The following is a 27,511-nucleotide window of genomic DNA, read 5'->3' on the forward strand; positions in this document are numbered from 1 at the left end:
AGACATGTGGCCTCACTTGTGTGACAGATGTACAAAGATGGATCAGAGCGGCTCAGGGAATTCTCTCGTGTGTAGATCTATTTCTTCATCTGTCCAATCACTTGTTCTTCTGCTCCCTTTTATTCTCTCTGCCTGTCTCTCTTTTAATGCTTGCCATCAAAAGTGATATACTTCTGTCAGTGCACTAGTTCATCAGTCGTCTTGTCAAACTAATATGGGAAATGAGGGCATTTCCGAACAGAAATGACAGAGCAACTTGAGTAGGCAGAGATGAGACACCAAAGAGAGAGAAGTCACCACAGGGATGGAAGTTCTCATTTGAAGCTGTATAAAAATTAACATATTTAAAACAAAGCTGGCTGAGCATGGTGAGATCAGAGTTCCAGCATCTCCTCCTCAACCCTGTCATGCAGCGATCCAGGAAAAGGATTATTTGATACAAAGTACATATTTGTGGAAGTTATTCATATGACATTTTTGAAACAAACATATATAGCATTGATATTTTTTGTACAAACATAAAGAACATTTAGTTCTCATTTATTCCAGAAATAAAAGCAGAAATCACCCTCAGATGCTCTTCGAAGGATTAAGTGGTATTGGAAAATGGAGTTTGCACACACACACGCCAAGGTGTCCTGCCTGAACGCCATAAGCCCCTCCTCCTTCCTCCTGGGATCGCTCCTCTCTCCCTCTCCGGACTGTTTCATGACTCTCTCCACACTCTGAAGGATCATTTGGTCAGTGCGTGGTCTCACTGGGAGGTCAGGGGTCACACAGACTCCCTCGTCAAGCTCAAGAGAAGTAATTTCCATTTTAATGTCACACTCCTAATCTATCAAAGATGCAATGTACAAGACACAAAGGCATTAAGTGATCTTCATATATCACCAAGCCCTTGTGCTTTCACTTCTATAATCGACACTATTGCGCTCTAGATCTCACTATCTATTACCCCCAGTGCAATAACAGTGCCACTGGGCCATAGCTGCCAAGCACTGAGGGAGCTGGAATTTGTAGGATATTCGCATTCTCATCTCATGTGGTTCTTGCTGCTGTGGGAATGGAAGAAGTTAACCCCATCCACTTAGCTGTGTGTCAATAATCTGCTCATTTGGGATTCCTCTAATGGATCTATATCTTACTAAGATGTTATTCACTGACCTTAATCATTATTGTCATCTAAATAGGAATGTCATTATGATTGTGACGATCATAAACATGTAAAGATACCAAATAAGATATGACGTGATATCATTGTCTTTCAAGAGTACTATGGAACATATATATATATATATATGTTCCATAGTACTCTTGATGTAAAATTCCTTATACACACACACACACAGTGTGTGTGTGTGTGTGTGTGTGTGTGTGTGTGTGTGTGTGTGTGTGTGTAAGGAATTTTACGTTATATCTGAACCACATCCACATGCACATATTTGCACAAATTGATTGAGTAAATTCAGACATCAGACAGCAGGATAAAAGAAACAAGATGTATCCTAAAACTGTACTATCAGGAGCTATTTAAGAGCACATGTAGAGTACATGTTCTGAGCGCAGCCAGTCTAGTAGAGAATTACCCTGAGCCCATGGGTCTGATGGTCAAGATATGCTACTGTACCCATGGTGTTTGGGTGACTGCTCAGCAGACCCACTACGCACAATCATTTCTCCCTGTCAGAGAGGTGTGGGGGATCAGCAGAGGAACACCAACCATGGAATGTTTATATTTCATAAACAAAATGATGTTTTCACCATTGGCTGAGATGGGTGGTTCCAGCTGCTGAATTTCCCCAATGCTTGACGTAGATTATTAATGCGCTCCAGTAACTGTTAATTTCACTTTGGAGGAATGATTTATGGGCAGGCTAAGAAGAGAGGCATAATCTAATTGAGATCAGAATAGCTGTTTCTCGCATATTCACGACAGTTACGTCCAGATGGGGCACAATGATTAATACCTAATGAGCAAATAATCCATGAAATTAATAAAAACAATTTTTCAACAACATGCTTCACTTTAGAAGGAATAAATAAATGAAATCAAGTTGGATGTGTTTTTGTCATTTTTTTCATCACTTTTTGCATGTGTGAATAAGAGAGAGAGAGAGAGAGAGAGAGAGAGAGAGAGAGAGAGTTAGGGGAAGTAGAAGAGACAAGAAGAGAGAGGAGGAGAGCGAATGGGGGCTTAATGTGTAGCTATGAATAATCAAACTAAAGATTCATCTCTCGGTCTGTCCAAGATTGGATTATCTGCTTGCTTGGTTTACAAAAGTAAAAACAACGATAACAACAACAAAAAGCACAGAAAGCTAAATTTAATGCTTAGAAAATGCTTAAATTATGAGAGGTAGAACAATTTAATCTAAATATCAAAATTCTAAACACTGTTGAAGCCATCCATAAAATAAACCAAACAAAATCAGTCTGCTGTGAAACATCCTTTCCTTAATAGCAATGTTTAGCGCCTGACAAAAAATGTGATTCTTCCAACACACAAATGCTTTTAATCAACATGCTTAAAATAATATTACAGATAAGACATGGAATTTCTATTCCAAATTATATTCATTTATGTAATGAGAAAATGGATATTATTGCAAAAGAAAGTGAAACCTTTCATATTAAAATTCTGATACATCAGAAATATTTATATTCCTATAAGTTCACAACTTCCCAAGCCGTTGCCAATATTGATTTTTATATGATCATTTCATCTGTAAGCATTATAACATACCACACTGTACCTTTTTCTGAGTAAATTAACTGTGCGCCATTGAAAGCATTAGACACTTTTTATTCCACTAATGCTTCATTAGTGAAATGGGGTGTTCCCATCATTCAACTCGTCTGCTAATGAGGTGCGTGCTGAGTTTGGAGGGGCAAAAAAGTCTCCTTAGATGCCATTACATCAAGCTATTTATTTGCCTAGCAGCAGCCTGACCCATGCTGACCTGCAACACTTACATTTTGCATACAGTATCACTGGTTTATACAGCTGGATGGCTGTCTCTGAGTGCTGTGAGGTGTTAGCAGCTACCACTGGCCTAGTTTCCATACTTGGTTTTTAGGCGCACCAGCTTTCACTTGTCAGATATTTGAGGAATTGCAGTTTTCTTGCCAGTTTTCCATTTTGTGGCTAAATTGTAGCTATCGCCTGCCCGGCACTGGGAGTAGCTAAAGAATCTGACTGTATAACCAGTAGTACATTCTTATGAGGCAAAAGGAGATATTAGGTTATGATGGTGGTGTAACAGAAATGTGTCATTGAAAAGCAACACATATAGCATGTGTCATTCATTGGTCACTCATCTGAGTGATAATATCTCCTCCTCTGCTCACATTCTTTGAGTCATTTTTTAACAAAGAATAACATTCAAGGAAAAACATAAGATTTCAATTTACTTAGAGACCAGTCTGCATCTTCCATGCCATAAATATCTGTGGACTAGATTGGGCACACTATCTGGCTGACTGTAAATAAGGCAAACTTTAAAATACTTTATAAACTCATTAGAATCTCCCTGTGAGAGCCCTTGTGAAGAAATTGCACAGAACTTGGAGATATGTCACATTCTACAACTAATAATGGAGAGAAACTGAACTATCTGGTATCTTTGTCTTGTTAATTATTAAAGTCCTGGTCAAATTTTCTGAATACACAAATATTTTGAAAACACATCAGTTATTTATCTATATTTAACTAAAAGGAAATTAAAATATTAAGAAGACGGGCATTCAGTCAGTTGTGTCTGATGTTAAAAGTCATCTAATCTTTCATGGATGAGTTTTTACTGTCCAGTATGTTTATTTAGTTTTGTTTTGTTTTTATGTTTCAACATTTGTTGTTTATTTCATGCTGAAGTGCAAAATGACTTAAATGACATAATAGAAAGAGGTGGGACATCAAACGAAGAAATAGCTTCGTAAAGTAACTTTAAATGTGTAAATGTTTCCTCTCAAACTAAGATCCTTTTACATGTGTAAAGTGTTTCCTGTCAGGCTAAATTAACTTTACATGTGATAACAATGGTGAAAAAATACAGTAATGTTTTTGCACAAGTCACAAATAAAAGCAGGAAATTCAAAATACAATTCCTCATGATACATTGCATCTTTGTCCTGTTTTATATATGTCCAATAGTCTCTCTCTCTCTCTCTCTCTCTCTCTCTCTCTCTCTCTCTTTCTGTCTTCCTCTCTGATTTTTAAGCCCTATTTTATGAACCACAAACTTCATAAATATGCTGTTTTACCTATATGTAGGACAATAATGAATTGATGTTGAAACCTTGTGTAATGCCCATAAACACTCTGATACCAGTGAAGTTAAACCAGTAGTTCACTCAGAAGCCTAATCCAGCCACATTTGAAGAATTAATTATTATACAGTTTATTTTAGATTCTAGTTCTCTGTACAGCAACTAGAGGGTTTTGAGGTGGGACAGGGTGTTTTCTATTTACTATGTAAGCCATTGTATCCACAGTGCATTTATGCACATTTTAGCATGGGATTTCAGCAGGAAAGACAGACTGATCCATAAGCTACTAATTTTATAATGGTTTGCTTTAAGATTGTCTGGACTGCCTCCCTCTAACCCATTTTCATTATAATTTTTTCATCATTATATTATACATTTCCCATCTGGGCTTTACTTGGCATGGTAATCGAATTACCAGTCTTCAGCCTCAGTCTTGGCCCTGTACTGCATTGTTCTCTTCATTCCCCATGACTCCTATCAGGCTGTGGAATTAAGCTGAAAGCTCTAAAGATGGCTGCAATAAAACAGCACAAAAAAGTAAAAGTTGATTTGTCTGTACCCAAAGGGGAAAAGGCACATGCATATTGCAGCAGTCTACCTGATGGAATTGATGTATACAATTTTTGTATATATTTTTTTAGAAATATTGGCTATATTGATCTACTTCAAGTTTTCTATGAAATTTGACTTTAAAGACAAGCAGGGTGGAGAAACGTAGTTTGAAAAAATAAATTGTATCATGCTTACCTGGTTAAAAATCTAAATACAAATGCAAGGATATCACAATCGTATAAACATTTTTGAATACTTTTTAATATCTATTCATTTTAGGCCAATTTTAATTAATCTTAATAGAATTAAAAATTATATATTGCATTGGCTACATATTCATCTCATTACAGAAATAACTTTACATTGTGTTTGCAGGCAATGTGTCATGTTTACCTGTCATGTTTACCTGATAGTACATTTCCTTTTTACACATTTGAGATGTTAACATTTTTTGTGTTAAGATATTTCTTGTTGATGGTTGGTTTCTGTAGAAAATAATTTGACAAAGTCCTTTAAATAAATACCTAATCTGATTACTGTATCTGCAAACTGTTTTAGTATTCCATCACGCCTTCCTGGTGTTACCAGCCGAGACCCAATCCCGGGCATGGGAGTGGCGAGGAAAAACAGGAGGAGTGTTTGGCTCTTTTAACAGCCATTACTGCTGTGAGACAAATTGCTACAAATTGTGAATTTTCCACTTTACAGCATTACAAAGAGGCCCCATTGAGCCTTTCTCCACAGCACACTCACACACACACACACACACACACACACACACACACACACAAGAGAAGCAGCAGGAAGTTACAGCAGTGCTTAATGAACAATACAGCTTAGGGACCTATCGGAGTGACAACCATTGTGTGACCAGTCCAGCAATTGCGGACAAAAACCCAAACTAAACTCACTCTTAAGGACGAAGGTGAACAACTATAACCTTTATAAAAAGTTTGACTTTTTTCACATGTAATTGTACAGCATGATGCAAAGATCTGAGGATGTTGTAATGTCGAATAAAGATAAGCATGATAACTAAGATAACTACAAAAACATTTATGACTAAATAGCAAAAGTTAATGATAAGATATGATCATGGCCAGGAATTAGCTGAAGACCGAGATATTTTAACACTGACTTATCTTTTTTACTTTTTAACCACAATTCATCAAATAAATTTGAGTAACAATAGCGCAAAATATTGTTGAGATTCAGATTTGAATACTTTATTTGAAAGTTTAAAAAAAAAAAAAAAAAAGCAATATTGAATTGGTCAAATCCCCCAAAACAGTATACTTTGCCCAAGCCAATTGTGAACTCTAGGTTAGTGTTTGCACTTAGTTGTGCCAATAGCCTGCAAGAACTGGTCCTGCTTGTGAACAGACACAACTTGTGTAGGCTACAAGGGCCAGGGGTGAGAGACAGAGGAAAGACCCAGGAGAGCTTGATTTATGACCACACTCACCAGAAAATAGTCTTTTATGTACTTAATTCTGCCTGGGAAAGTTGGTATATATGATAGAAAGTTGTCAGGTCTGTGTAGATAGGGTGAGTAAAACAAGGCTCAAATTGTGCTTTTTCCCCCCTGTCAATTTGCTCACAGGCTATAATGGCATTTTCCCATGCTCACCAAGGCCCTGCCGTTTGCTTAGGGATGTCACAATTGAGTGTTAATGCCTCTTTAGTTATGTCACCCCAATCTGTGGAGGCACTGTGGAGGCCTCTCAGTGTGTCTCCTCTCGGTGTAGGACTGTTCCACATGGAGAATCTGAGACAGTGTTACTGGGAGGTCAAAAAAGGACAGCTCTGGAATCTGCTGCTCCCCACAGTGACATACGGAGGAATCTGACCAATGCTACCCTTCTTTCTCCTTTCATTTACACCACCATCACTAACAGCCTACTGATTTGTTTTTTGGTTTTAGGATGTATATTAAAATATACACATTCATATGTACATATAGTGTATATATGTACATGCATACATATATGTAACTACATTTTGGTTTTTTACCACCATAATTCGGAATTGTGCTACAGCTTGGTGTCGCTGCATTAGTTAAAATTGGTTTAAAGATAGAGAGTCAGACTCAGGCAGCGTACCAAAATAGAAAGAAAAATTGCATGCAGCATATTTTTCAACCACAGACATGTTTTACATAATGAACAAGGTGTTATATTTACATAAAAAATTTACAATACCCAAAGCAAGACTTAACACATATTAGAGCTCCTCTATCAATTTTACTCCTAAATAAAGACATTAGGCTACTGGAGCAAGAACAGTTATGGGCTAATGTTGTTGTATGTTTTATACTTTATATGTGTCATTGTGTTATGAAAGATATTGCATGTGAAATGATCAACATCTCATTTTATATATATATATATATATATATATATATATATATATATATATATATATATATATATATATATATATATATTTACACACACATTTAGATCAGTTATAGGTAGGCAGTGATGGAGTAACATAGAGCATTAGGAGAATAACTACTGGCTGATATGGATGTTCTTCTCAATGCTATGAATTTATAGTAGTGTGTGACAGGAATAGACCTCCAGTTATAATAGATCTGTGCATTGCTCTTACTGAGAGGCACGAAGATGAACCCTCTCTAGAGGCTGAAGTCTTGACCTGTGGCCACAGCAGCGCTCTGGCCAGTGCTCCAGCCTGCTGCTCATGCTCTCAGAGCAGCGTAATGGCCCTCATTTCAGAGGGAATCTTAACCAGTGTAAACAATGATCCTGATGCCTCATACACATTCTCCTCACATACTCGGAGGCCAGCCATAGCCTATTCTCACCAGCGCTGGTGACCATCATGGCCACAGTCAGGGAGGTCTTGCAATAAAAAGTGATTTTGCTATTTCATCCATTCTCTAAAGGAGTGATTGCCCCATCATTAAACTCAGCACTAGGATATAATATAACATAAGATCTGTGATAAAAAGCTAATTCTAATCATACTAAAAGAAAAAGCAATAAGTTTTGAATAAGTATGAAACTGTTAGAATCAAACTGTAATAGTCAAAGCCTTGCATTCTCCTTATTTACTTATAATATATTACTTGTGTAAAGATCATTAACTGGGTGAAACTTTACATGAAGTACCTGTTTGACCTTGTATTCTTAATTGCAAACAAGCAATGTTGGCTTCGACCAGGAACTATTTTCTGTTTGGTTTATTGACTGACCACAGGCCAGTGTTTTACCTTTGTGTTAAATGCGTTTTCATTTTTGATTGGCAGACCAATGACTGAGGTGTTTTACTGACACTCTTTGGAGTTTAACAGCATGGACCAACTATGCATGTTAAATAAATTTCAAATTTAAAAAAAAAAACAAAAAAAAACAAAAAAAAAAAAACAGAAAATTAAAAAAACGGAAACAAAATTAAAATGAAATGAAAAATCCAACAAAATGGGAGCCAACACCTCACACACATTAACTCTAGGGAATTAACTGATAGCAATGAGTCTCAGCTACCTTAAATATCTATGATGTTGACATATTCTCATATTCTGCTTGCCCCCAACCCCCTCCGATGTAGGTTTCACTTGCTTGTTCACATTCATTTTCAGTCCCACATTTTCATGGTATACATTTCCACTAGAAAATTATAGGACTGAATGGTGTCAGTCCTTGATAACGCTGACACATTTACTTACCATTCAGAACACAGATTTAGCTCACTAGAGCCTTATAATCTCATCAAGTGCACCAAACCAGAGCAAAGACATGGATCTCAGCACTTCCTGTGTGAGCAGGCCTCACCTGCAGTTTGAATGGTGTCATGGACACAAGCACAGCAGAATGTCCTCTATGTTGCTTCTGGGGGTAACTCAACATTTTCACTGTTTCATGTTTGACTTGCCAATGAATAACTTTATGAAAAATGAGAAGACAGCCTAGAGTGTTAACCTGCTGAACTTGAGGACTCATCAACTTTGATTACAGAAAAATGCCTGGCTATGTCATGAGGTGCTATGTGTTTTAAATATGAAGAATTACATACCAAAGCATCTTTAACAACAGCCAATTTAATAAGTGCTTCTCCATCTTAAATGTTTTCCCTTCAAAGGAATTTAATTCTTGTATGTATATTCTCTGTTCATCAAATATTACAATAAGACCCAACAATGTTCGTGGGTGAGTGACCTCAGGTGGTACATTTGACCTCTGACTTTTCACAGCAAAAAGCATCTGGGACACTGGTCATATTGTGAGCTGGAGAAAAGGAGCCAAGAGGTCAGACCGATGCACTTACGCCGCACTTTCCCCGCTGTGCTGCCTCCGTTTGCATGGGGCCATGTCCTTTGATTTGGCATTCAGATCAATAGATTTTCAAAGATTGACTTCATAAGTAGGTCATAAGAAGCATTTTTAGATATTAGCGCTGGCTGGAGAGAGGCTTCTCCAGAGTTCAGGCTCTGGCCTCTCACTTAAGCTCTCACCCCAGCAATAAAACACAAAAATATATACATGAATCATCTCCAAATTCAATAGGGAGTTGGAGAGAAAGCAGGACGAGAACAATAGCTCCTGCTGTGGACAATGGTGAAAATCCAGGAATTTCATTATTAGACTACTACATTTACCCAGTACTTTCCCTTTCAGTGTGCATATTGTTATGCTAAATCGAATGTTCACAAGCTCATACTATATATATATATATATATATAGTATCATTTTATATATATTTTATTTATTTTACTTTATATATATATATATATATATATATATAGAGAGAGAGAGAGAGAGAGAGAGAAAGAGAGAGAGAGAGAGAGAGAGAGACTTCTTTATTTATGAAAAGAGCTTTGTTTATATATAAACAATATAGCCTTCTTTATTTATGAAAAGAGTTTATTTATGAAACCTTGCTACATGCTACATGGGAAAGAACTCTCATAAAACAAAAAGAATATCACCCATCTATGATGGCAATACCATATGATGTTCATTTTATCGTCAGGAACAATATCCAGTGCTGTTAGCCAGAATACACTGGTGGTCGCAGGCAAAACCTTGTCAATGGCTGCATGTGTCTCCTTCTCTCTCTCTCAGTCTCTCTCTCTCTGTCTCTCTCTCAGTGACACACACACACGCACCCAGCTGCTATTGAGTGAGCTGTCTCTGTAATGGAGTGACGAGCTGGGGAGAGACACCCCCTGAAACACATTTGGGTAATATGCCAGGGCAGTCCCTGTTTATCATGTGATGCATTCATGGGTGGGCGCGGTACATTATGTACATAATTCACTGCTTACATTTGTCAAAACATGAGTTTGTATGAGAGCTAATGATCCACATGAAATTAATGATGCTATAAAAAAGAAAAATCCACCATTCATGCAGGCATGACAGGATCCACTGGCCTTGATAAAGCGCTAAATGACAGAGAATTGGGAAGGAGGGGTAATCAGGCCCTGCATGCTTCTAGCCCCCAAAACATCCAGACAAACAGAGCACAACAAATTCAACAAGGCCACATTTGATACCTGATTTCAGTTCTTGGATCATTTAAACATTTACGCACCTTCAGGCGGCTTAGACCGGTCTCCTCTGAGCTCCACTGCTTCAGAAACATAGAAACATGCAATACTGTATGAAAGCAAGGCAGGAGGAGAAAATACACATATTACTCATACGTTTGTTGAGACAAACAGTTTGACATTGCTTATGTAAGACACTGACACACTGAAATACAAGTGATACAAATAATGTAACAAGCTATTGCATGTTCAAAAAGCACATATGTTTGGAATTAATTGCATGGAGTTAGAACTTGGTTTTGGCCTTTACTTCATAAACTTGGCTGGACTTTAATGCCCTCCGCAAGCGATATGTCCATAACACGTTGTCCATCTCCTAACAGTTTTTTTTCTCCCCTTCCTCTCATGTCACTATTGCTGAATGGTGCAAGTCAACGAGACTGCTGCACTGCTTTAATTTCATTAAAAGACATAATGCATTCAGAGTGCACTTTATCACCTATCTATTGTTTCTTTGATTCATTGCACTGCTAGTTTCTGTGGCACACATAACTTTACTTGTTGTGAGTAAGGCCTATGCATGGTGTCATGCAATACAGGCCTAAATGAATGTATAATATGATTTTGATTTCTGTGGCAGGCCAGGCCTCTTACAGCAAGCCAGGGACAAATCTATTACTTCACTGCCATTTTCCTAAGTGTTTGTACCCCGTCATGACCCTGCCACTTTATCTGTTGGTTTTTATTTTCAGAGTGCATGGTGTCCATATGTTACTCTAATAGTTGCTATAATTCTTGGCCAAGAGGGCTTACGTTTTATTGGTCCAGAACAAAAAAAAGAGAGGAGACAAGAATGCATTTTAATAAAACAGCTTTTAGCAATACACTAATGGGCTGACACTGATGTATTTGCATAGAGATGAATTATACCAGGCTGTCTTGACGTGACTTTTAAAATATGATTGAGGAGGTTATTATTGCTGCACTAAGATACATGTTAACAGGTTATTTTAGCCAGCTAATGCTAATAAAATTCAGAACAAAAGACTTGGCCAGTGAGGACCATTTTTTCTTTTTTCATGGCCAGAGTCATCTACTGAAGGTGGTCATTTTGTCATTATTTCTCCAAACTTACCCCCCCTCCCCTTCTCCTCCCAGCTGCAAATGAGGGCAAATGACAAAGCCTTTATAACAACTGGCAAGAGTCAGTAGAGCCTTAGAACATGGCCACAGAAAACTTTATCTTCTTCATTAAAGATATTGTTGGTGAACACTTTTTCAATCATAGTTTAAAATGGTCCTAATCAAGTGAACAGTCAACCTTATAGTTCGATTCACCCCTCTAATCTAAAAACAAATAATACAAAACAGATTGCTTTGTAAATGCTTATCTTGGCTTATTTACCACAATCACATCTTGCATCTGAATCTGTTTGTAAGCCAAAAGGAATGCATGCTTTGACAGGGTATGAGAGTATCATTAGAGAAGATTAGACGAGATTATAAACACTGAAGTGTGTTCATCCCACCATGGGTGCCCAAGGAGCATTGGCCTACAGAGATAAGAGCCCTCAGACATCACTACAAATATCCCCTTGAGACCACACAGCAACCCCAGTGCACAGCCCCAACAACCTCATCACCTGTATCTCACCCTCACCTCCAACCTCCACTCTCCACCCCCCTCCACAACCCACGGAATTACGTGAATGATTAACCAAGTCATTCATTTGCTTAACAGATTAGGCTAACAATCTTTAATTAAGTTCATACAGCCTTTGCTCATGCTCATTATTGTTTGGCACACCAGGGACAAATAGATTGCATTCTTATAGAATATAAAATGTGCATGCACTGTGCTCTTTTTCCCCCCACACACATTAAGAGGAATGCACTAACAAGGAAAAAACGACTGCATAGAAAACATCCCAAGTGCCACTTCCCTGAAGTGACCAACAAGATGGTTGCTGAGGTACTTGTACTAGGGAGCTCCCAAGGTGCTTTTTATCAGAAGTCTCCAAATGGGTGGAAAAGAGATAAGGCCTCAGGCATATGTAAGCTGGGATTCATTTGCCAAGACTGTGGTCTCTTGTGACACATGGCCTTGTGTAATCTCTTGTAGTACATGATCAACTGAGAGCACATCAATGGGCTCTTTATCCAAAACACACAGCAGTCACACATTAGCCACTTCCCGAAATGCCAAATGATATCTCGCAAGTTCCATGAACATGGGTTAAGAAGATGTGCAGCAAGATCAGCAGTATATCTGATTTTGTGTCACAATTTTATGTCTTCCAATTAAGCAAAATAGTATGTCATTGTTTCTATTCATTTCCACCACCTGCAGGTTAGTTAATGCAGCCATATCTGCAGGCGGTAGAAATGTTTGGACAGAAGACATCAAGATGCAGGTAACTGCCTACAGCAGAACAAGCCTCATTCAGGGTTGAGAGAGTCGCAGTAGTTATTTTTCGACTAATTAACCCTACCTCCAACAAGTGGGTGCTGGGCTAGTGGTGCTGACCCAAGAGCATGTGGCCATCTGCAGCTCTGTGACTGTGCTTGGATCAGTGCAGCCACCACACCAGCAGTGCAGGCACCCAGCAGATGCTACTGCCAATCCCAGGGGGAAGTGAGTCATGTTCACCACACCTGGATTACACTGATGCATTACAGACCCACCAACTTCATAAAGGAAACCAGGCATCTTCATCAGCCATACACACAACTTTGTATAAAAAGAAAAGGCTGTTGCACAAATAAATTTACTTCATCAGAAAAATAAATGAATCATGCTAAATGCACTCTGAACAAACTCAAATGACCAGAGAAAATATACATACCAGTTCAGTTAAAAACTAATAACCTAGTATTTAATTTCCTACAGATTTCACAGATAACTTGTTTTTAATTTGTGATCTAAATCTGAATGTATGGAAAGGCTAGTGATCTTGATGTTATGTGGTATTATAGCAGTGGCGTTAACCCGAAATTGAAAAGCAGCAGCCACTAGAATGACAAGTAGCAGACCACAAGAACCCAACATGATGCCAGTTTCACTGAGACGCTATCACTTTAGCTGCATAAACGTGACATTGTTCTATATTCCTCCCCTCCTACACCACGTATAACTTATTTCAGCACTATGGCCTAATAATAATACTGGAGATTATAGCCATGCTAGGCATTTTAATTCATGGTATTCAACAATCTATGATATTTCATAGTACTAAAGCCTTAGTACATCAAACTTCAACTCATCTAGGCAGTTACTGGTTGTTTAGAACTAATTGCGCTAAATAGCTTTTTTTGTATTGTTTTGGTAATGTCCGGATGAAAAAATAAATACCGTTTAATTTAAAGTTCCTGTTCAAATATATATTTTACCATTATAATCTCTCAATTAATTTAATGTTCCCGATGAAATATATCTTATATTATAATAATATTATAATAATCTCTCAATCTAAAAAAAAATCTATATACAAACAGACACAAACAGGATTGCGACTAGTGATCATGGCTAATCATCGATGCTCGGCTTCATGGCAAAATGAAATAGCTCTAGCTGCAGTGTTAATGAGATATTAGAGCTTGAAGCAATCAAAGATTAATTGCTGCATAAGAGTTCATTAACATCTTACTCAAAAATAATTTGATACCTTATTGAAACCAGTTCATTTGCCTACACATGTAGTCAAATAATGACAGATTCATTAGAATTTGACATGTTGAAGAAAATCATTACATCCACATTGCTTAAATCAATGATAATCAGTTCCATAATAAACACAATATTAGTAGCCTTGCAGGCTGTCAACATTTAAACTAAAGCCACAAAAATGTAGGTTAAAGTCGATGATGTTTTCAAATGTTGTGCTATGTAATATAATTAACATCTCACAAAAACGTGTATAAAAAGTTCAGCAGTCCACTATCATGGGAAACCAGAGAAAGCACGCAGCTATCTTTTGTCTATGGACATCGAGCCCGTAGAATGGGAAACAAATCACGTGTTCTTTTATCGTATCTTTAAATAAAGTGCAGATTAGTCATGTTTCAAGATAATCCACGACCTAGACTAAGGTTAACTATTTGCACAAACTATTCATAAAGATTAAACGGAAGAACCAAATATCGAACCCAATTACTGACAAACTAAACTGCAATTGTGCAATAAATTATGTATGAAGGGCTCGAACATTAGCAACAAATATTATGAGAACAAATTACCTGTTTGCTTCAAAAAGATTAATAAGATCTGTTTTGATGAATCGTGTCCCTTAAAAAGCATGCCACGTGCTCACACGCGCAGCATAAATGTGTGGTGGAACACCTGACCCAGTAGGGATAGCTGTACACTGAGTAGTAAACTATTCAACTCGTTGAATGATGAAAACACTGACGAGCTGCCTATAATGCATGTAACCACTTACAATATCCCATATTCAAAATCCTAAATACGGTACAGTTTCTAATTACAACGGAGAAAGAGAAGGAAAAAAACAGATCTGACGTAGCAATGTTTCATCTGCAGGCCCAAATTACAACGGGGAGCTTTTCGGATCATGGCGCGCAGTAACCCATTACTGCTAATGGCGCTGTTTGCTAGCGAAAAAATATATATTTGGTAACACCAGTGAGATCATTTCATTCAAGTTAACCACCTAAGAAACTTAATTTTGTATTATTTAAATTCGGAAGACCCTTGATTAATCTAGTCGTATAGTTCTGCTACGCGTCAGATAGCATCTAGCTAGAGGTCTCTGATCTATGGACAGCACTTTCATTCAAGAATTCAAAATTGCGAACAGTTAAATGCTAAATTGTCTGACTAACAACGAAAGAATATTTTCACTAGACTAAAAAGATCTGTTAGCGTGGCATTTTTTAAATTTATCATTTAGTCATCCGATTTTCTGACAGGGAGCTGGGCCCATTTACTAAGTCATTCAAACCAAAGACATTTCACCTTACTATGTTTTTTTCGAGAAGTAAGCGAGGTTTAGCCCAAAGTGCTGCATCTCTTTCACTCACATCTTATAAATTAAATATCTTGTATCTAAGAATAAATCGGTTGAGTGGTTTCCAATTTTCAAAGAACACGCTGAACTAATCATGCGAGACAGATAACATATTGAGACCGTGCCTGCTTATTCGAACATAAACTCGTGCTCACCGTAAACACCTCAGTATCGTTTATCTGCTGTTATAATTTGGGTTTTTTCGTTACAACTATGGCTTGACAAAAGATACTTAACCGAAAGTCAAATTGTTCTGCAAAATTCAAGATGTCATAATTTCACAGGTCCATATGTAATTAAAATATTTAATCCATATGGCGATAACATTGACTGTTTTTTTTTCTCAAGAAAATGTCACGTTTGAATCCTGTGCATTATGAATAAGCAAGTCACAATGATGATAGCTATGGGAGTTATACAGTAGCCTATTAACCTGGAGGCTCTAAACCACTGTCCTCTCAATGCAGCTAGCTATCATAATATCATTGAATACTGATTAATATGTTCGTGCTTAAAATCATAAAATGTTTTGAATGGCTAGGGTTAATAAACTTTTGGTTTGGATATTAGATTATTTTTAATTATATATTTGAAAGTTCATTAATCCCTACAAAAATGCGCGAATTAACCATAGCAACAAATAAAGCAAGGTTGATAATAATATTCACTTTTTATTAAATAAAAGTGCAATACACACGAATATGCCAAGCGCATTTTTCGGATTCAAACACTGTTACAAACTTAAAATTTTATAAATTAAGTATGGAAAGTAAAGGGAATATTCTATCATGAGACGAACACTATCCGTTATTTTACAAATATAGTTTAATTGTTAAACGAGGTTTTGCTTAATAATTATACTTAGAACTTTTAGGTCTGATCAACAGATAAAAATAAATTTAGGCTACTTAATTGAGCGTCAGATGTATTTCCCCGCAACAAAACTATTTTTGACAATCAAATTTCCAATTAACCATTTTCTATTTTCCAAGGGCCGAAGATGTTGTTTAATTTAAGAAATCCTCTTATTCACATACACCGCATGGGTATGCAAATAGCTCAAACAAAATATTACAGTGAACTGGGATTAGGAACAAAAAGAACCTATGGTAATCTCTTTACAAAAAGATATTTTACACATAAATATTCACAGTAATATAGTTTCTATTCAATACAACTCACGCTGTTATTTTACATGAAACAGTACCGTCCTCTTTGCGTGAAACGTCTATATCGCAGTCTGTTCAATAGTCTGTGACGAACAATCAGCTCCTCCAATACTGCGCAGTTTTTTTGCTTTGCATCCTTTTGCGAAAAAACCCACATTTCTGAACTGGGAAAAATGGTATGTTATTTATCATAGTTCACAGGAAATTCTGTACCAGAAACGACAAGCTACCATTCATTTTATGAGCTCTCGTTTTCCGACGTGTGGATTATAAGAGCTGAGTTCGGCTTGTGTTTTTTCAATAACTGGGTGATTTTCTCATCGTCTGAGTTTGGATCTAAAGGCTTGTTGTAGTCCTCGTCATCGTCTTCGTTTTCTGAGGCCCCCTTCAGCCTCTCGGTCTCCGAATCTTGTTTTTTCTTTGCCGAAGCCATCTCAGCTGCGTGCCTTTTCCTCCACTTTGTTCTTCGATTTTGAAACCACACCTTTTAATATTATACAAGTAAAATAAGTCTTAACGAAAATATGCCTAGCTCTGTGCTTTAAAAATATTAATAATAATAAATAGTAATATTATTCATAAAAACGCAAGGATATAAATGATACTTAAATGATATTTTTGTTAAATTAGTTATGATATATATATATATATATATATATATATATATATATATATATATTAACTAATTTAACAAAAATATCATTTAAGTCAGCATATCATATCACAGTCTGCTATCATATCACACAATTAGTGTCGTTGTCCTTTACACTATATTCAATATGCTAAATTCTTTCCGGAAGGGTAGACTTTGCCCCTACAGTATAATGAAAATATCACTTGTCAACTGCCTAACAACTTTGCCCAATATTTAGGCACTAGAAACAAATGATCAAAAGCTCTCCAGTTTATTTAAAACAGTGTCATTTAGGTTTGACTGACATCTTACCTTCACTTGGCTCTCTGTCATTCCTAATGAGTAGGCCAATCGCGCTCTCTCTGGTCCCGCTAAATATTTCGTTTGTTCAAATGTCTTTTCCAGAGCGAAAATTTGTTGTCCAGAAAACGTCGGTCGCGTATGCTTCCTCTTTCCGTCCTTGTCCAGCAGCACCGAGTTTTGATCTAAAGAGGTAAATGGTATCCGTAATTTATCTTAAGATGCCGCGCTTCAGCTTTTAAAAAGTGCACAGCTGACCACGTGTTACAAGTACAGTACTTTTAAATTCAGAAGTGCTAAATACTTTGATTAGTAGGCCTACCACAAATAATATACCTGCATTCCACATTAAAATGTAAATTATTTATTATGGATATGAATTGACTCAAATAAGTAATTATCTGAATGGGAGTACTTACGAGGTGAACATGCAAATCTTGCATCTCTCCAATGTGGACTTTGCACCACTCCAGGCCAAAATATTGGGGTCCTGCCTGGAAGGTCTGTCAGAGGTTTCGGGTAGCGAGCTACAGCCACGGCCGCGGCGCTGGGGCTGAAGTAGAGCCCTGGTGGCGGTGGTGGACTCAAGCTACTGAAACGAGGAAGTCCAGACAAGATTCCAGCGGGGGAAGACGCCGCGACTGCACCGGTGGATAAAGTCGAGGGGCGGCTGAGAATATCGTTTATTCCGTGTGGGGTAGCGGCCCCACACTGCTGGGTTGATCCAAGGCTTGACAGTCCAGTTGATGTTTTGATCCCTGGGGAAGAGACGGGGATACCACCTGGGTTCGGAGAAGTAGATGTCGGTGAAGTGGATGATGCTGGTCCGGTAGAAGATAACGGGTAAGCTGGATAAAGTGGCGTCTTCATTTCGGTCATACTATGTAGAGCGGCTAATGGAGGAGTATTAAGAAGGAATGCGCTCTGGCGAGATCCGTCCATTTGCCCTACAGCTAACATAACCAAGAAACTACAACTCTGTCAATATCTTAAAAGAAAAATAAGTGCTGTGAAAATCGTGATAAAAATAGTTCTTTAGAGTTTTATTTTTTGTTGTTTGTTTTTTTCTTCTTCTCAAAGCGCCAGTAGGACAAAAAGTAGGTTATTCTTCAGCAGAATGAGCAAAGCTGAAAATGCTAATAATCATCATTTCAGTACTAAACTTAAAAAACAGGTTTCGCGGTTTCGTTAAAAAATCCGAATCAATCATACCGCCGCGTTATACCCATCTTCACAAGCAAAATCCAGCTGCTTCGTTAAAACATTGCAAATCTTGAAGATATGGCATTCTAGCAGAGTGCGGTCTTTTTACTCGCGGGAGAGAGATGCTTAAACGCCGCAATCGCTGCTTAACTATTCAACGCTTTGAAATCTATAAATAAAATGGCACTCTTTCTTAGTAGTTCACATGAAGACCTGGGAGATAATAAAACATTTTCATCAACCTGCTGTCTTTTGCTGCAAAAGTCAAAACTTTGAGAATGTCCCTCAGAAAGTGAAGAGGCTCATTCTGATGCGATTGGGTAAACCCAGCAGTGACGTAGACTATGTCAGTTGAAAGTGCCAAGTGAATTTAGGAGTCTGTTTTCATTGGTTCTCTATCACCGCTTTAATTTGCACATTAAAAGAACTGCCATCCACTATTAAATATAAAAAGGAACAAAATCAACCTAGTCAATTTGAGATCCATTTCTAAATAAAAGGGCATCTGCATGTGCTGATCACATCAACTGGGCGCCTTTACAAATAGTTTAAAAACCGATATCTTAAAGACGACAAAACTATGGATGAGAACATCCATCGAGTCGGAATACCCGGATTTTAACAAAATATTCCGTTTCTTTACTCGGTTCAACTGGTCACGAAAGTTGTATCGTGCCTCCTCCCCCCCCCTCACTGCACCGCTCGGAAAGAATTACAGACGCACTGATTTTGTCTCTTACCAATTAAACATAAATTCAGGTTAAAACACTGAAGTTTTAAAAGAAGCAGTCTTCGACCTGAGAGAGATTTGAAGCCACTTAGGCTACTTGATGGAGTTGTAGATAGCTTATTTCATCAATAGCCTATAATATCCCCTCAGTGAAAGGTAAAATCAAAACAGGGTTAAATTCCAACCCTATCAGACTGGTCGGCATTCCGTGCACTAGAGAAAACCAATACTGACACACTTCTATAAAATACCTCAGATGTTAGACTAATGATTCAAAATGGACCCCTTAGGCAGGTGCGTATGATAAATTGCCTTATTCAACAACACGATCATTGAAATAGCCAAAAACATTTCCAAAACATCCTATACTCTTCACCACAGACGTCGCCGTCTACTTAAAACTAAGCATGAAAGGTTGTGTTACGGGACCAGTGGCAACTGGCATTACCATACAAAGGAATACTTCGAAATAAAACAAATTCCAAGCATTAGGGACAGTATGCCATAATACAGTGTAGCTACACAAGTATATGCCATAAAACAGAACCTAAACCTTTATTCGTTTGCACTTAAAAGGTAAGAATATATGGTTTTTAAAAACCTGCTCTTTAGACTGAAATTTCTAAGAATAGATTAACTTTAGGAAACACGAGTATGGGAGACGCCAACCTCGTCAATGAAGGCCTAAAAATTATCCAACTATATAATTTACCAAGCAAATTCACATAAACCTAAGACACTGACCACCGACAATTAGTTCATTTTGAAACTGAAAATTTTGAAAGCAACCGTCACACACTGCCCAATTTTGTGGAGTTTATTGCCCTCTGGTGGTGAGAAGTGAAACTTTGCTGTATCCCATATTTCCACAATACTATCAAAAACACACCCCAAACAAGAGAGAAAGCATGGATTCCTTACTAAAGCACACAACCAGCATTAAGGAAGTGGAAAATATCAGTTCAGAATCGGACATCATTCCCCTGGGTGTAGGGGTTGTTAGATGAGCCAACTTCACTGACAAGAAACCCAAGTGTGATTTGTGACTCCACAGACTGCCACTTCCTGCTTGTGGTTCAAGCCTGGACTATGGTTCGTGTGCAAGTTTGACAAGTCACTAAATTCCAACGATCTTTTCATCCCCCCACTTCATGGATAATGAGGGAATGCATAATTTCTGTTTTTGGCTCCATAGTTTAACAGAACCTTGACAACTAACGAGTCCCACCTGATGTAGTTATACTGATCACTGGCAAAAAAGCAAAGCCCAATATTGTCAGAGGTTTAGATCAAGCCAGACACCTGGCTTTTGTACTCACATGACAAACTTCCAGTTTAAAGAAAAAAAAAAAAAAAAAAAAAATTTCAAAAAGCCATTGTAAGAAATTATGAGCTACATTTACAACCATTCTAATGCCTTTAACCAACTTTGTGAACTTCAGAATTAAAGGTTAAAAACTCAATATCCATTTTTAAAAGTTACACAAGTCTTTAAAACTTACAGGTGCTTAGAAAATGTACAGAACTAGCAGGCAGCAGTGCATGATAAAGTAAAAATGTTGTCCAAGTTTAAACCAATTTATTTTTAACCTGTAATTGCATTAGAAGATTGTTGGCTGGGTTAGTTTTAATTTTGTTCACATGTGAAAGATTTATGCATTTGATCTTTAAGTCTGCACCTATAGAGGACAGTTATGAAATGCCAGAATTAAATAGAGGGGGGACACAAAACCCCAAACCCTAGAGGATCAGTCACAGACCGCAATAAAAACAGCCCAAGCCATTATGTGGTACGAACGTTGAAATTTATTTACATTTACTCCCGAGCCATGAGCTTCTGCTTTTTCAGCTTCTTCTGAGAAACCTATAGGAGACAAAGAAAATGAAAAATGAAAAACAGACCCAGTCAGATTAAAACAGAGAAGGTTTCCAGGAGACGCTGCTCCCAACTGAGTCAATGTCACTTCTAGCTATAATGAATAAAGTAGTAGCTGCTCAGAAACTGGTATTCTTTTCATCAATAATCCAAAGGTGTCCTAAGTGGTCGTCATTGCAGCCAGAAATAATGGATGTGTACAGCTGAACAGACAATAAGAAACATGTGCGTGCCTTTTTCTTCTGGGCCACCTCCTCCTCTGGTTTGGGAACAATCTGCTCCTTCTCTGTGAGGATCATCTCAATGTGGCATGGGGAGCTCATGTAGGGGTTGATGCGTCCATGAGCACGGTATGTGCGCCTACGCATCTTGGGGGCCTTGTTCACCTGGATGTGCTCGATCACCAAAGAGTCCACATCCAAACCCTTAAAGCAGAGCAAAACAGATGCTAAGCAAAGAAAAATCTCCAATTAATCCCTGCATATCATACAATGCCTTAAAGCAGTTCATTTACAAGCAACATACATCCATTACTGAACTGGAATGAACAGAACAAGTTCTGAGAAACAGTTGCAGTTCAGGAAGACTGATTACACCAGTTACAAACATTTAAACCAAGATGTGAACATTTTATATACACGTGTAACCAAATTCACTTTTTTCCATGTGAGTCAACTGAACTACATGAAGGAGGCAAGTAAACTGAATTCAATTGACTGAACTACGATACCAACACATGGGTATTCAAAGTCAATGCATTTTATCCATGATTTAAGCTTCTTTAAGGCCAGAGTAAACAATCAGATAGGAAAAGCATAGACCCTGAGGTAGCAAAGCACTGAAAGATGGTCTATAAGCTTGAGTTAAGAATGATGGTAAAAGCACCATGAATGCCACTAGCAGGAGATGCAAACTTCACTTATTCCCTTTTATCCAACAATGACCACTCAAGCAGACTGGATCAATTGCCTTAACAGCTGTTCAAGTTAAGGTACTTTCATGGTTTATACAAACGTTTTAAAGGATCGCAGCCACTCAAACAGCTGGGTGCACAAACCAGCCCAATTTGCCTTCATAAGCTCAGCTCCAAATTCCCAGTGTGCTGGGATACCTTAAGCTCAGCATTACTCTCAGCATTCTTCAGCATATGAAGGAGGAACTCTGCGCTTTTCTTCGGCCAGCGTCCCTGGGTCCAGTTATGCTGCTTCGCCTAAAGGGGGCGAGAAAAACAAAAAACACACTGCATTCCAAGCTGACTAAACCAACTCTGACATCTCAGTTCTTGCAAAGAAACGGGTTGCTCAGATTAACTGTTTGTTTTCATGCAGAACTCCAAAGGTGTCCTAAGATGGTCATCATGGCAACCAAACTACGGCTCCGCCACCACAGAGCTTCAGATCACCTGGGCACAGCGGCCGACACCACCATTGTAACGGCGGAAGGGAACACACTGGTGTTGGACCACAACATCCTTCAGGTATTTGGTAGCCTTGCGGATGTGCATGCCCTTGATGGCCTGAGCCGTCTCACGGGTGTTCTAGGGGAAGAATGATTTAATACATCAAGACGAGGAACCTGCTTAACAAGTTAAGATACATTTTTACCAAGCTCGTATTCTGCAAGGTAGGAAAGCTGCTCAGAAATTACAATACTTTTCATCATTAATCCAAAGGTGTCCTAAGGAGTCATCATTGCAGCTTTAATACACAATACCATTATATTTATTGAGCAAATCATCATCATCATGGGGGGGATACATGCAAGAGCTAAACCTTACCAATGTGGAACTGAAGAACCACAAAACTGGCACTTAAAAAGGCCCATAGTAAGCTCAGGTTTACTGAGCAGACTAAACGTGTCCATACTGTACAGCTTGTTTTAGAGATAGCAAAAATGTATCCATGTGCATGACTTGTATCCATGTATGTCCATCACAATTAGGAGTACTGGGTACACCAAGGGATTTGATACTCAGAACAACTACCCAAATCACGCCAGGTTTGACACGTGACATTTCCCAAGACAAGTTTTGTAATTTTGAGGAAATAGTGTTTACCTTGAAGTGAACACGAAGATTGGAGCCCCGTGACTTGCATGCTGTTATAAAGAGAGACCAGAAAGTTGTAAAATTCAATTGTCTTCCCCCCCCCCCACCCCTTCCCTGACAATTCAAAGGAACCAGGTCTACTCACATTTAGTCGGGTTCTCGGGGTCGAGCGAGTAGCGCACCATTTCTGCCGGTCTACAGACAGAACGGCAATTAGCTTAGTTTATACATAAATCTTACGACACTATGCTACCGCTATTTATACACAGAAAATATGACCGCTGGTTGCTCAGACAATCAATTTGTTTTCATGGAGAATTCCAAAGGTGTCCTAAGATGGTCATCATGGCAACTCGTATCGATGCTTAGCTAGCTAGAAATGAAGACGGACAAACCACAAATTATTAGCACCAATCTGTAAGCGAGTCAATTTATCGCTACTGCCGTTGGTCATTGTCTAGTCCTCAAATCAAACCGTACGGGAATTTAACCAAGCTATCACAGCCAAACTCAGAATCTGCGAACAACCGTATGCTAGCTAGACATGACAGCCCTGAGCCACTGCAGACAACTGCAAATACTTTCAAAAACTGCTTGGTTTTACACGGTCATAACAACATATGTTATTTACTATGTAAAAAATAAACATACAACTGTGAGACTCAAATGCAAAACCATAAGATGAAAGGGATATTGACTGGATATTCCTGCACATTGTAGTCACTGAGCCATTTTCTCGCACTTACATTCTCGGGCCGCAGAAGAGAAGAGGAAGAGCAAGGCATTCTGGGAGAACAAATCGTTTCTGTCTTCTTCTGGGAGAGATGACTGTGGTAATGCGCAATCTTTAAAAGGGTTAGCGCCGCTCAGTGGTGAAATAATATAACTCGTCCGTCTTAAGAAAGACAGTGTCTCATATTTCTTATCCATGTCGTTCATAATGTTCTCTGATAATAATTCTTATCATTCTACAAGTTAGATTTAGAATGAATGCATTTAACGGTAACAAGCCACTGTGATTGGTCCACTGGACAGTTGAAAGGAACGCCTGGAAAAGCTTATTTGGACATTCAAATGATTTAGCGGATTCATTTTACAATTTACGGCACAATACAGGTAGGCTATCTCTGAAAAATATTTTTGTTCATTTAAGAGTTCAGAGTTAGGACGGTTGAGAAAAAAAAATAAATAAATAAAAATGAAATCTTCTTGGTGTCCACTAGATGGCTGCCAAGGACAAAATCAAAACAATGTCGTCCATAAATAGGCCCATTACCTCTAAGGTTTACGACAGTGGTTTCATTTATAGGTCTAATCATAAGGCTTTATAGTGGGTTTTAACAATGTATTTATCTAATTGTGTCTATGATTAATTTTATAGCGGTTCACCACTTGCAACAGTTTACAGTGATCTTCTGCAGGGTCTAACATCTTAACCAAATGACAAATCATGCATCTGACTTACAGAGACATTAGACATGGACCTATTTCTACTGTTGCACACCTTTAAGTAACTTTGTCACTCTAACCACACAAAGTTTTATTGCTGCTATTATTGTCTGTTCAGTAACATGTGACTTGTAGGTCAATAACGATAAACTCAATAAACCCAATGCTGAAAGACTTGACTGATGGTGGATATAGCATTTCCATTAGATTATTTCATCAGATAGTCTGAATGCATACATACTCAGTGAATCAGAGCACTTATGGGGCAAAAGGTGTTTGGCAAGAACTCAGAAATTCTTTCAGAGTGTTCCCATTGGAACCAAGATCTCAATACCACAGCTTTTTCCTGTTAAGAGAAAGAATAGTGCAAAGTCTCCTGTTTTCTCTGCATGAGATGCTGATTGGAGGAATACTATTCACTGGTGTGCTGCATCAGTCATACGCAGCACAGTCTCCTGTTTCCTGGCTCTTTCTCTTTTCACCCTCAGCCTCTCTCTAAAGCGAACAGTTTAGGTTGTGATTTAGGCCGAACTATGCAGTTCTGCTGGATAAATATTCTGTTCTTGTGTGTGTGTGTGTGTGTGTGTGTGTGTGTGTGTGTGTGTGTGTGTGTGTGTGTGTGCGCGCGCGTGCGCGCGTGTGTGTGTGTGTACGCGTGTGTGAATGTGTTCCCCAAACCAATCTAACTTTAGCTTTCTGGGCTTACAAGAGCTTTGTGCTGATGCATTGAAACCGATGCAGTATCGAACTGCTTTTGTATCCTGCCAGGAAATTTGCTGAAGCTGGTAGGTTGAATTACGGCGCCCCATGAGAACAACCCCAGAGCACCCTGGGACAGCATTATCACAGCTCCTGATCAATGTGCATGGGGCCTTTTTTTTTTAACAAGCATTACATTACAGGAAATGCGTTTGGCTTGCAAAGGCTTACTCTGTGTCATGACAGCATATTGATGTATAAAAAGCAGCACAAAATAAACAATGCAGTCATTACTTTTCAGCCTTTTAATTTGCTGATGTAAAGATTTCTCTTATATAACACCTTTTGTGTCTCCATCAAATACTCAGCATTTCCTCACATTTACCCTTTGAATGACATTGACATGAAACAAGAAGGTTCCAACAGGTTTATGCCACACTATGGCTCTTGTCACTTTTTTGCTGAGTTGTGACTCTGTGTTCCTTTCCTACCCCAACACCAGGAAGTAATGCTATTTGTTAGAAGAAGCACATCTAAACATTTTTCAGTGCTCTCTTTGAGAGGAGCCATTGGATGAGTTTCCATCCATTGCATCATCCATTTTAATCATGTTTCATGAAATACCTTTAACATATATTTCCATTTCTGATGGCTTTGTCCTTGGTGTTGATGCAATTTAGGGTACCTAGATTATTGCACACACATATGCACAGCCACGTGCACATACACACACATGCAAACACATGCATACATGCACACACACACACGCACGCACACACACACACAATGCAAAGGGACATTTTATAGGAGATAAATATTAAGCTGATTGATGTGAAAGCTGAAGGTGTGAAGCAGGTGATGATGTCACCTCTCAAACGTGCCACTCTGCAAGGTTGTGGGGTTATGATCCTACTCTCACTTGACCTGTTGAAGGTCAGCAGATAGCAGGGCACCAAAGGGTTCGGAGTCAGACAGGGTGGGATCAGCAAATATACATGAAGAGAAGAATCGCTTCTCAAGAGAGAACGGACCTGTGTGAGTGAGGGAGCGGCCTGCTGTGCGAGTGAGCTGCTCAAGCGTGGGGTGGTGAGCAGAGACAGCAGCGTACTGTTTATCTGCCTGCAGGTAGGGGGCAAGGGTGCACTGCTGCAGTGAGCATCACTGTGAAGTGCTCTTCCTCTCACCAGCCCAGCCCTCCTCCTCCTCCTCCTCCTCCTCCTCCTCTTCAGTGCAGAGAAGTATTGAGGGGAACAGGGGGAGGGGAGAGAGTGTTGCAGCACTGCAGAAGCTGGGCGTTGGCTCCAGGGAGACAGAAAGAGGGGGAGAGAGAGTGGCAACAGAGAGCGAACACACCTAGAGCAGCACGTTACCTGGCATGGGGTGATGGAGGTGGTCGTAAGGTGGCCGTGTTAACAAGTGATCAGTCATCAGTGAGTTCTGTGCTCGCTGAGTACTGCTGGGAGAGCTATCACCTGACAAACCTGATCATCTTTAATGAACAAGGGATAGTCAAGACAATGTGTAGTCAGAAACAGTGCTATGCATTCTATCATTCTCATGCCAATTGCACATAGTGCACGCATGGAAGCCACACTTCAATTTGATTTTTCTAATTGTTTTGAGACCAGTGTGATGTAATGGCCAGGACAAATGCTCAAAACATGGGGACATTTCAGGCAGAGATATAATACTATGACTGAGAAAAAGACCTGCATACCTCTAGTGCTCAAGACTAAGCACTGAATTTAATTTGTAGAATTTACAGAATTATACAAAGTCCAACCAAACATTATGATTATCAAACATACTATTGTCAAAAAAAACTGGGCAGTCCTGTGTAGATTTATTGTATGCGACTTTGCTTTCAGAAACGTGCAGCTGATGACTGTAAAACAGTGGCTCAGGAGGCAGACTGATTGCCAATACAGTTGCAGTGACTGATTTATGTTAATGAAAATGAGCACATAGCCAATACCTTACTAATCTGTAGAAAAGTCCTGTCTGTGCAGTACTTTTCCAAAGGAGTGGAGCTTCATCTGGAAAC

The 27,511-nt window shown here is 38.6% G+C and overlaps 2 protein-coding genes and 4 non-coding genes across 6 annotated transcripts; all 6 read right to left on the reverse strand.

The window, feature by feature from the left end:
• Positions 1-16,341: 16,341 nt before the first annotated feature.
• On the reverse strand, positions 16,342-21,076 carry nkx6.1 (NK6 homeobox 1). Its single transcript, XM_026999372.2, has 3 exons — positions 17,883-21,076; positions 17,476-17,648; positions 16,342-17,013 (listed from the first exon to the last, which is right to left on the reverse strand). The coding sequence occupies exons 1-3, from the start codon at positions 18,421-18,423 to the stop codon at positions 16,768-16,770; spliced, it is 960 nt and encodes a 319-aa protein (XP_026855173.1). The 5' UTR covers positions 18,424-21,076; the 3' UTR covers positions 16,342-16,767.
• A 106-nt stretch (positions 21,077-21,182) lies between these two features.
• Positions 21,183-23,692, reverse strand: rpl17 (ribosomal protein L17). The gene is made up of 7 exons (XM_026999373.2): positions 23,615-23,692; positions 23,465-23,514; positions 23,329-23,369; positions 22,675-22,809; positions 22,384-22,482; positions 21,506-21,697; positions 21,183-21,260 (listed from the first exon to the last, which is right to left on the reverse strand). Exons 2-7 carry the CDS (start codon positions 23,502-23,504, stop codon positions 21,213-21,215), a joined length of 555 nt encoding a protein of 184 aa, XP_026855174.1. The 5' UTR covers positions 23,505-23,514; positions 23,615-23,692; the 3' UTR covers positions 21,183-21,212.
• Positions 21,387-21,452, reverse strand: LOC113570799. The gene has a single exon (XR_003409924.2). It is a non-coding gene; the product is annotated as a small nucleolar RNA SNORD58 (small nucleolar RNA).
• LOC113570798 lies at positions 22,569-22,636 on the reverse strand. Its single transcript, XR_003409923.1, has one exon. It is a non-coding gene; the product is annotated as a small nucleolar RNA SNORD58 (small nucleolar RNA).
• LOC113570797 lies at positions 22,904-22,969 on the reverse strand. The gene has a single exon (XR_003409922.1). It is a non-coding gene; the product is annotated as a small nucleolar RNA SNORD58 (small nucleolar RNA).
• Positions 23,604-23,671, reverse strand: LOC113570796. The gene has a single exon (XR_003409921.1). It is a non-coding gene; the product is annotated as a small nucleolar RNA SNORD58 (small nucleolar RNA).
• Positions 23,693-27,511: the final 3,819 nt, after the last annotated feature.

The sequence above is a fragment of the Electrophorus electricus genome, chromosome 6 (assembly GCF_013358815.1).
Source record: "Electrophorus electricus isolate fEleEle1 chromosome 6, fEleEle1.pri, whole genome shotgun sequence".
In the NCBI taxonomy this organism is placed as follows: Eukaryota; Metazoa; Chordata; class Actinopteri; order Gymnotiformes; family Gymnotidae; genus Electrophorus; species Electrophorus electricus.

Coding starts and splice junctions, on each gene's coding strand:
- rpl17 (XM_026999373.2), bottom strand. CDS start 23,504: ATGGTGCGCTACTCGCTCGACCCCGAGAACCCGACTAAAT. Junction 22,483..22,674: donor GTGTCGGCCGCTGTGCCCAG/GTGATCTGAAGC, acceptor CGCCCCCTTTAG/GCGAAGCAGCATAACTGGAC. Junction 21,261..21,505: donor AGGTGGCCCAGAAGAAAAAG/GCACGCACATGT, acceptor TGTCTCCTATAG/GTTTCTCAGAAGAAGCTGAA.
- nkx6.1 (XM_026999372.2), bottom strand. CDS start 18,423: ATGTTAGCTGTAGGGCAAATGGACGGATCTCGCCAGAGCGCATTCCTT. Junction 17,649..17,882: donor AAGATTTGCATGTTCACCTC/GTAAGTACTCCC, acceptor TTACCTCTTTAG/ATCAAAACTCGGTGCTGCTG. Junction 17,014..17,475: donor TGACAGAGAGCCAAGTGAAG/GTAAGATGTCAG, acceptor TAATATTAAAAG/GTGTGGTTTCAAAATCGAAG.